Genomic DNA, 9929 nt, shown 5'->3' with positions numbered 1-9929 from the left:
CTCGAGCTCGGCTCGATAAGATAAACGAACGAACTCGAACGAGCTTTTTATCGAATCGAGCTCCGAATAGCTCGCGAACCGTTTGGTTCATTTACATCCCTAAGGGTAAGCTTTGTTCCAAGATATGAGGTGAGTGATTGTACATCCGACATGTCTTAAGCATCATGCCAGTACAGTGCAATCCATTATGGGATCATGATGGCATGGTGATCTCTAGAATAGAGATACGAGTTTTAGTTATCCAAGTCTGGTTGAGACACATTGGACAACCATGCAAGGGCATGCTTCTGGTTATGCATAGAAATTAGCACTAAAAATATGTGATATGGGAGCTAATAAGCCAACTAGCTTAGCTCATAATAAATTCCAAGTTGATCCATTAGTTTTGTCCAGCCAGGATGAATATGGATTGCAGCAAATAATGAAGTCTTCACGTAGTCATGCAATGGATGAGAATCAATGGAATTTAAGTAGAAATAATGGTTAGGCATTGTTACTAACTCCAGTAGTTGTTTTCGTATTATAAAGCACTTATTACTAGCAATATGCCTCTTGGAAAGTGAAGTAATCATACAACCACGAGTTTATACTTCATAATCTTTGTTTTCCCATCCTTGGAGAGTTGTTCCAAAATAGACTAAACATATCTTCGAGAATGAATTCAATTTTTCTATGTATAATAAAATTTTTTAAATAATATATACCTCCTCGTCTCGATAATGCTGGTTGTGAAACTAAGATCCGTGGCGTTTCGTCTTCCTGAAATTACATATAAAAAGATAAATAAATAATTACACTAATTATAACAAAATCTTAAAAGTAATTATTACTCACCGCTACCGCTGGAGGGTAAAAAATTGGTACATGAACATGACCACCACCGGCCGACGGAGCTGGTGCACGACCACCGGCCGACGGAGCTGGTACACGACCACCGGCCGACGGAGGAGACGGAGGAGACGGAGGAGAGTTACCATTTTTTCGTTTTTCGCTTTCCTTTGGTCGTCGAAGTCGTAGGGGTGAGCATGCCGTAAAAATATTAACCATAACGAAGCAAGAAAAGAGAAAAGAAGAGGAGTGCAGTGGAGGAGCGATGAGCGAGGTGAACCTAATGCTATGTTTACTCTAGAGTGCGGATGAGGAAAGGAAAGGAATCAACGATAGAAAGTTATCTTTGGAGGAAGAGAAAAGAAAGGGTGAAGAAATCTTTTCCTTTGCACACTTGTTTACCTTGATAGAGGAAGGTGAATACTTATGATGTAATTTTGTAAATAAAAAAAGATGCATGCGTTATTTTTTTGGTACATAGTGTAATTTTGTGAGTTAAAAATGTTACATGCGTCATTTTTTTTGGTATATGGTGTAATTTTGTGAATGCAAAAGGGGTACATGCGTCATTTTTTTTTCCATCCGCTGCTTTCCGTCCGATTTTGAGGTGATCGATTTTGGCTCCAAAATTATCCGCTGAGGGATTGCGTTACTTTTCCTTCGAAAAATTTTAATGAAGTAAACGACGGAAACTTTTCCACTGTGGAAACTTTTCTTTAATTTTACTTTTCACTCTTCCAAGTTAACAGAGCCTAAGTTTAACTTATATGGGAGCTTTCTCGCAGCTGCCTCGCGCGCGCGCGCCGTACATCGCATCCAGGTGTCGCCGTTGTTCACATAGCGACAAACATGGGTAACATCGCGCGCGCCGTACATCGCAGCCAGGTGTCGCCGTTGCTTGACATAGCGACTGCCGTTGCTTCACATAGCGACAAAATCGGATAACATCCGTCCCTCGTACAGGACCAGCTCACCTGTCCTTCGTCACCTCCCTGTGTCCTTTTCATTCAAAAACAAAAAAACTCACCTTACGTCATGCTCTAAATATAATTAATATAGTACTCATAAATTTTGAGAGGATATTTTATCTGAGCACAGTCTTTCTCAGCCCATTTTATACTACTTACAATTAAATTTATGCTACTTACAATTCCAACCTCAATCAGTATTACTTTCTTGGCAATTATATATTTATTAGAGTTGAATGGTGTGAAAAAATGTTAATGATAAATATTTCTTTTAAAATTTTAGTTTTGAAAATTAAATAAAAAGTTTTAAAAAATCACGGCCTTAACATTTCTTTTATCAGTGATAATAATTAAGTAGGTTTTATGTTTTTTTAAAATAAAAATGTTGATGGTGTTATTGGATTAACATGGAGTAGATAAAAATCTAAATGGAAAATTGATTTTAGTTATTTATGTATTTGAATATAATAAGGTGGAGAAGCTATTTGGCAATAAGGACAAGGATCATTTAGCTTAGAATTTAAAAAATTATAACAAAAAAACTGATATAAAATTCATTAGTAAGCATTGAACAAGCACTTGAATTGCAAAAAGTATAATGTTGATGACAAGTATAATGTTCATGACAACTATTTTAGATCGATTACATACAATGCATTATCAAAAAGAAAATTGCTCTCTTTTGATAGAATTAATGGACAAATTAAGTGAAATTCTTAAACATTGACTTTATACAATTCAAAGAAAATACTTAAAAAAAAAGGAGTATTGAATACTAATCATTTTTGTTATCTAACTAAAAGAAGAATACTATATGGTACCTTGAAAAATTCTTCATGGTTATTCATTAAGGATCAAATGCCTTGGCGTACACATTTTAGTGAATATGTGAAAGAAGCATACCCTTCTATTACTCCGATAGCAAATGAGTAAGTGAACATATAAATTGATAAATAGGATAGGCAAAAATTTGAAAAATGTGCACATTTATATATTCATCGGTTATATATAGGAACGAATGACTTCACAATAGTTATCACAACACACAGTTGATACTGCTTAAGTGAATGTGCAAATGAATCAGATGCTCTATATATATTACTCAGGTTCATAACATAGGAGCAAGTGAAACAAAGATACAGGAAATTTGTAAAATGCATTCTCGGTTATCATGGACAACCACTCGACCACATGGCGAAGTTTGATCAATCAATAGCAGTATAGCACTGGCCTAGATGCTAAATGGTAAATATCTTTCTAGTATCATAATACAAGCACAAAATGACTCAAAATGACTGCAAAGACCTGGTTAGTTTACCAATTTTGCCTCGGATTTAACAATTTGTACCCTAGCTATATATACTTACACAAGCATTTCAAACTAACTCAACATGTCTTGAACCAAAGATATGATAATAGTCATTACTAGACACTTACCCTCTCAAGTAAACAAGCCACTCGTGCTTTAAGATTTCTTGGGATAGTGCAGTTATCCATGAATGAAAGAGCACGATATTATGCATGCTTCCAAAATATTGCAAGGTTAGGATAAGAAAATATGGAATTTAATTTATTACAAGTTCGGAAACAATATTGAAACAAGTTACATGTAGTTACAATTGGATTGTTTTTTTTTTCCCAGTTTCCAGTATCAACACATCCTATTGATTGTTGCCAAACAATGATCTGAGATATATAGAGAAGCTTTGGAAACAAAGTTTCATCCTGTGACTTACTGCAATAAATTAAACATCACTACCAAATTAACCATGACAAATATCAAATCCCAACTAGTATTTTTAATTGGATCGTTCAAAACAAAACAAAAACACTTAATAGGATTAGATTTCAGAGATGCATATATAAAGGGCATGCATGTCATTTTATGTAAGAAATGGAAAAGGTTGACTCACCATTTAAGCATTTTTTAAATTCGATGTGATATATAACGTAAACGTAATCTTCTGGATCGCCAGCCTCATCAACCGGAAACATCCAAGTTTATCCCGTCATATCCTTCCTTTTGTCATTATCCTCCAACTGTATGAGCCAACCTCTTTGAAATCAAACAAGGTTTATAATATTATGGAGTCCATGCACTTAAATGTCACCCAATTTGATATCAGGTTTAAGAATTACAACACATAAATCTTAAAATTCATATTACGATCGAGTGAATAATTAAACTCGGACAGAAAATTACAAGCTAAGCCAATAAATATCGACTTGTACAATTAGTATGAATTTTTTAATCTAATAAGTTAATTTAGAAAGTAGATTGCATATATGTATATTAAATCTTAGGACTTACACTTTTAAATATTGCTTTAGAAGGTAGTTTGCATATGAGGGAAAGACAATGAACTATATAATATTGCTTTCATCAAGCAATTCCAACCTCTATCAGTGCGAGAAAGGCAAGTTGAAGTTTCAACTCAAAACATATTGATTTGTAGAACGTTTCAGGAACCACACTCTAGAAAGAAAGTCCTTTAGGTTGCTATCTAAAGGGAATTTAATTAAGCTAGGAAACCTGATAGTTAACGACATTTTAACTCCATTGCCTAAAATATACTATTAGTAGTCAGCCTACGTGTCGAGAGAAGATTTGAAATAATGTTGCAAAATGATCGAATACTTTAAGAAAATTGCCGATCGGTTTGTCATTGGTTGAATGGAGAAAGAGAGTTTGCTCCCTAACAGGGCCGCTGAACGAACCTCGACTGCCGGATCGTGGATCGGAGGGTACACAGCAGTTTGGCGGTATCTGTCCCAGCCACCGAGGCCTCGCAAAATCAAGTTGATAAGTAATCGCAGTGAAAGCGAGAGGAGAGAAGAAACGATGTTGGACGATCATGTCGCCCCAAAAAGCGCGGTCCCCCCGTCCCACCATCCTTCCTCGACCAATAAAGGCGCGGGTCCCACAGCCTTTTAGCCAATTCGCTCTCGGATCGCCTGCAACGCTAGTTGGGCCATCCCGCTCCAACGTATCATCCTGACGATCCAATGTTCCGTTACACGGTTATAGTCAGCCAGAGGAGTTGTGAGAAAGGCAAGCGTGTTGGTTAAATTGGAGCGGAACACCGAGGTGGGAATGACGGCAGCAGTGCCATCAGAGAGTTAGCTAAGCTGCCATATTTGCCCCGAGAGTTAAGATAACGGGGAACGCACAAATACCGTCGTCGTCGTCTTTAACCTCGTAAAATTAGCAAAATTAAGCTGTCGCCCAAAGAAAACAAATAACTGAGATTTGGAAGAAGAAGAAATAGAGAAATGGAAAGCAAGGCGGAAGGAAAGGGAGGGTACTGGGCGGCGCTGGACCCGCGGCGGTGCGACTCGTGCAAGGGGGTCGCGGCACGGGTCTATTGCCGAGCGGACACAGCGTACCTCTGCCGCGGGTGCGACGCGCGCGTGCACGGAGTGGCGTCCCACCACGAGCGCGTCTGGGTGTGCGAGGTCTGCGATCAGGCGCCGGCCGTCGTTACCTGCAAGGCCGATGCCGCCGCTCTCTGCCGCGCCTGCGACGCCGACATTCATTCCGCCAACACCCTCGCTGGCCGTCACGAACGAGCCCCGGTCGTACCCTTCGTCGAGCCCCTCTCTGACGTCCAACTCAAACCCTCCTCCGCCGCCACCGCTGTAAGCGGTGGCTCGTTCCCGGTCGAGGGAAACAACGACGTGGATGCTGCGGCGGCGGCCTCCTGGCTCCTCTCGTCCCAAGGGCATACCAGCTTCAAGAGTTTGATCGGGGCGGCTGATCTCAAATCAACAGACTATTTCTTCTCGGATGTAGATCCGTACCTGGATCTGGAGTACGCCACTTCGACGAACGCCCGATTCACCCAGTCGGACAGCGTGGTTCCCATCCACACCAAGGCGGCCAGTTACGATGGTGGAGTCCCGCCTCTTCCGTCGTTCCAGGTCCCATTGGGTGGCTGCATAGAACTCGATTTCGCTACGTCCAAGGCCTCCTATAGTTCCCACACCAGCCACTCCATAAGCCATAGCGTAAATAGTCGAGAACGCTTCACATCTATGATCTATCATGCATAATTTTCTCACTATACGATATCTACTTACCCGCCTGATTAATTCTTTTCCCGAATCTGAGCAGATGTCGTCTTCGGAGGTCGGCGTGGTGCCGAATGGCAGCGTGATGGTGGACGTCAGCAATCCCTGCCCTGGAGTGACCGGGAAGGCGGCGGAGCAAATGGACCGTGTGACGAGGGTGATGCGATACCGGGAGAAGAGAAAGAACCGTCGATTCGAGAAAACGATCCGGTACGCGTCGCGGAAGGCGTACGCGGAGACGCGGCCACGGATCAAGGGCCGGTTTGTCAAGCGGACTGACATCGAGCCGGAGGTCGACTGCATCTACTCCTCCGCAGCCGCCGCCGCCGCGGCGCTCATGGCGGACTCCGCCTACGGCGTCGTCCCATCCTTTTGAGAGCGAGCGATCGATCGATCGCCGCTCGTAACTTGTAAGACGCAACCATATTCCACCCTCTGTTCCTTCGCCCTTTTCCTCCTCATATTATATATGTATATATGCCTAAAAATAAGCTGTAAACCTTCCGATGCCGTGGGCGCTCGAATCTTGATGTTCCATTTTTTGGAGGGCTTTTTAACTATTTGGGGTATTTTTTCCTCATGTCTCTTCTCGATTCCTTGGTGTCTCTCTATTGGATTGGTGGTGAAACAACACAAGAAAGTGAATCATTATCACATAATTTACAAGTCAAGCTCTAAATTAAATATCACAAACTGCAAGCAAAGAAATCATTTCTCAAAAACAAAGCATATAGAGAGAGAAGAAAAGGCTAGTCTGCTGGGGAAGCATAATCTTCCATCTCATTCTCATCCTCATCGAGCTATGACTCAGGGATTTTCCAAGTCAGTGGCAGTGCTTCCACAGAATCGAATCCTGGTCCTTCCAATACATGGTATTCTAATCAGCATGGCCAGAAAATCTAACTGGTTCAAAGTTGTAACTTGAGTCGGTACTAGCCTGAACTCAGTCATATATGGTCGGCAAAATGATGATTGTCTCACACGGTAGGAAGCTGTAAGGACTAGTCTCTGAGCCTGATCTCTGTCGTAGTTACCTTGGAATACAGGATCAACCAGTTCATCTATTTTTCCAGTCTCCATTAGCGGCTTCTTCGCCTGATTGACATTCAAATTGACGAGCAGTGAGTGATTCATATAGCTGAAGCACCAAGGGCAGGCAGATTACCTGACGATTATTGTTGTTTCACTTACCCACACTAGCAAGCTCTGCTTTGAAGTGTCCACTGGCCTTCTACCGGATACTTGAGACGACAACGACGACGACAGACAATGAGATGCTAATCAAGCCTACAATTTTCACTAACATCTTCTGTTTAGCTGAAGCTCCACCTGGGGTTCAAAGTCTGGACCGAGAAAAACATTAGACGCCTTGATATCCCTGTGGACAATGCGATGGCTGCAGCATTTGTGAAGGTAATGCAGACCTCTGGCTACTCCAATGGCGATCTTGTACCTCACTGGCCACTTTTACCTAAAGCAGTTTGAAGCCGAGTAAATTTCATATTCCTGACTACGTGCTAGTAAATATAAGATGAGGCAGAAGCTTCACCGTGCAGAGCTGAAGCTAGACTGGCATTGCAGGACAAATCGAAAACAAGGTGGAGGCCGTTCTCAATGCAGCAGCCTATCAAATTGGTTGTGTTCGGATGGCAGATATGTCCAAGTATGCCAAGCCCAATCAGAAATTCTCACTCCTTCTGCTGGTCTACATTTCCTTTGGTCAGCCTTTTCACTGCCACACTCTGTCCACTGCGAAGGGTCCCCTTGAACACTTGAGCAAATCCACCCCTCCGGCCCTCCCCACCAGCTTGTCTGGTTTCCACGATCAAGAGCTAATAAAATGAATTGGACACATCAAAAAAATTATCACTAATCCATTTCCACCCAACCTACCTGCACGAAAGCTACTTGTCTGACGCGAATCTCATCGTAGCTAAAGCACCTACAAGAAGGCTTCAAGTCTTCAGTATAAGAAGAACAAATCTCACTCTCCGTGCCCATTAGTCCTCGGCCAGGCAGAGGAAAGAAGAGCTTCATGGAGGACAGCCTCCGCCAGAAGCTGGGGTCACGCTGTTGCATGTACTCGAGCAGTCCTCCAATGATTGTTGATACTGTTTAATTCTTCATTAGGGAGAAGAATCAACTTATCTTTGTAACTTACAACATGCTGTGACAGGACTCACCTTCTTGGTAAGTTCCTTGACCTGCCAAGAACAAGGAAGCTGGCCTCATTTAGTGTTGCTTCATCAGTGAGTCCACTTCCTATTCTGGAACTAGCCCTCACCTTTGCCTCACCTGAAACATAGCACAATAGATATCCATTTTGGCATCACATTACTCAGTTTAAGTAATTCGTATTTTTATAGTTTATACCTGTTTAGTTTGGCAAATCTCAGCAAACTCTCCAAGAGCAGAGATCACAAAAGCCTTAGCCTGACGAAACATGCTATTCTAATAACTCAGCTTCTTCTCTTCTTTCCCGACTGCTGAACTCAGCTGTCGGGCGACCAGCAAGTGAAACACCAACTAGTAATTTAGGAGTAGGAACACAAACACTCTCCTCTACTGAATCCATGGCATGTGATACGGCAGATAGGGTGGGACCTTCAATGCGAATGTGGAAGTCAGACGGGTCAGCGGGCGTGACTGTCAAAGTTCCAAGGGGCATGGTGGTCAAGATCCCAAGGACGTGACAGTCAAAATTACAAAGGAGCTAACTTGAACAGCCTAACCTTGGGCTAGCCCGTAGAGGTGGATCGTGAAGACTAGCCTAATCCTTCAACGAGGGAGAGTAAAGGCGCAATTCCTAGAGTCCTGATCGAACACTTAAAAAATCATTCGGACAGCCACTCTAGGCTCCCCGAGCAAGTTCGGCTGAAAACGTCGAACGAGCATTTACTCTGTCATGTTCTGAGTGGACGCTCTCCATCGGTCGACTCGTGGAGGTGACAAACTTGACTCTTCTCATCAGGTCAAACTGGATTTATTGGGAGAGTTGATGGGAATCACTTGAGAGATTGAATCATCGAAAGTTAACTCAACCCCATTAATATTGAGTTCTTCATAGTCGATCAGACCTTGTTTGAGATGGAGGTCCGATCAAATAAAGTCATTATAAAAATATCACGAGAGTCCATCAGACCCTAAAGCCCTAAAAGGCCTACCTTTAAGGGATAATAGCCCTAACAAACCATCAGCCCAATAGTTTTTTTAACACCATGCGTAATTATTATCAAGGAATCATTGAGATATCTTTTGTGCGCCCTGTACAATGAATGCTTTCACCATCTAGACACAGAATTGATCGGTACCATTTGAGAAAGACGACAGGGTGTCAATTTGGTTGGCCTATTTTAGTGATATGCCTCATTATTCGTACTAAAAGAAACTCCCATTGTTTTTACAATTCCTCATCACTATCTTTTGATTACCGCTACTCAACCCCCTGATTAACTTTAGCATTGGAGTGACCGTGTTGGGGACCTGTCCCAGTTTGTTTACTAACATCTTCTTTCTCATTTACTTTCCCTGACGCGGCAGGTCAGTTCGCGGTTTGGAATTTCCTCTCAAGGTCTTGCGGTCAGCAAATAAGTAATCTCATCAGTGGTCCATTTTCACCGATTACATAGAAGCAGCATGCAAACTTTTTGGGGTCGTTTTCCTGCGACTCAACGAGGGACAAGGTTGGATTACAGAATATAGGCATGGAGAGAAGAAGGCTGACCGGAGAGTGAGAGAAGCCGTGGCGCTGTCACTTTTAATTGCCGTATCAGGTTACGTTGGGTAGGAGGAGATTTGGGACGGAAGCAAAGGTCTGCAAATTGATTTTATCTTGAGGTTGAAGAAAGTGCATGGGGTCCCGGACGGCGGGAGATGATCAAAAGGTTCATTAAGCTGTGGATTAGCTAGGCTTTTAATTTTTTCTGCAATTCATTCCACTATGTAGCCTCTCTTTGTGTTCTTATGTGCTTATCCAAATGATACAACTTTGCCATTTTGAGAACAGTATCCGATGATCAAGTGACATGTATAAAAATGTAACAAGTGCTAGTGTGAAATGAG

General features: G+C 42.2%; 1 protein-coding gene and 1 pseudogene across 1 annotated transcript; one reads left to right on the top strand and one right to left on the bottom strand.

Annotated features, from left to right (window-relative positions):
* The first annotated feature begins 4954 nt into the window (after positions 1-4954).
* LOC122035973 (zinc finger protein CONSTANS-LIKE 5-like) lies at positions 4955-6404 on the top strand. Its single transcript, XM_042595133.1, has 2 exons — positions 4955-5804; positions 5911-6404. Exons 1-2 carry the CDS (start codon positions 5070-5072, stop codon positions 6241-6243), a joined length of 1068 nt encoding a protein of 355 aa, XP_042451067.1. The 5' UTR covers positions 4955-5069; the 3' UTR covers positions 6244-6404.
* Positions 6405-6457: 53 nt separating this feature from the next.
* Positions 6458-8535, bottom strand: LOC122035948 (annotated as a pseudogene).
* Between the last annotated feature and the right edge of the window lie 1394 nt (positions 8536-9929).

Source organism: Zingiber officinale, unplaced genomic scaffold (assembly GCF_018446385.1).
Source record: "Zingiber officinale cultivar Zhangliang unplaced genomic scaffold, Zo_v1.1 ctg127, whole genome shotgun sequence".
NCBI classification, from domain to species: domain Eukaryota; kingdom Viridiplantae; phylum Streptophyta; class Magnoliopsida; order Zingiberales; family Zingiberaceae; genus Zingiber; species Zingiber officinale.
Note: the sequence above shows the minus strand (reverse complement) of the source record. Positions and strands in the feature narration are given on the sequence as shown.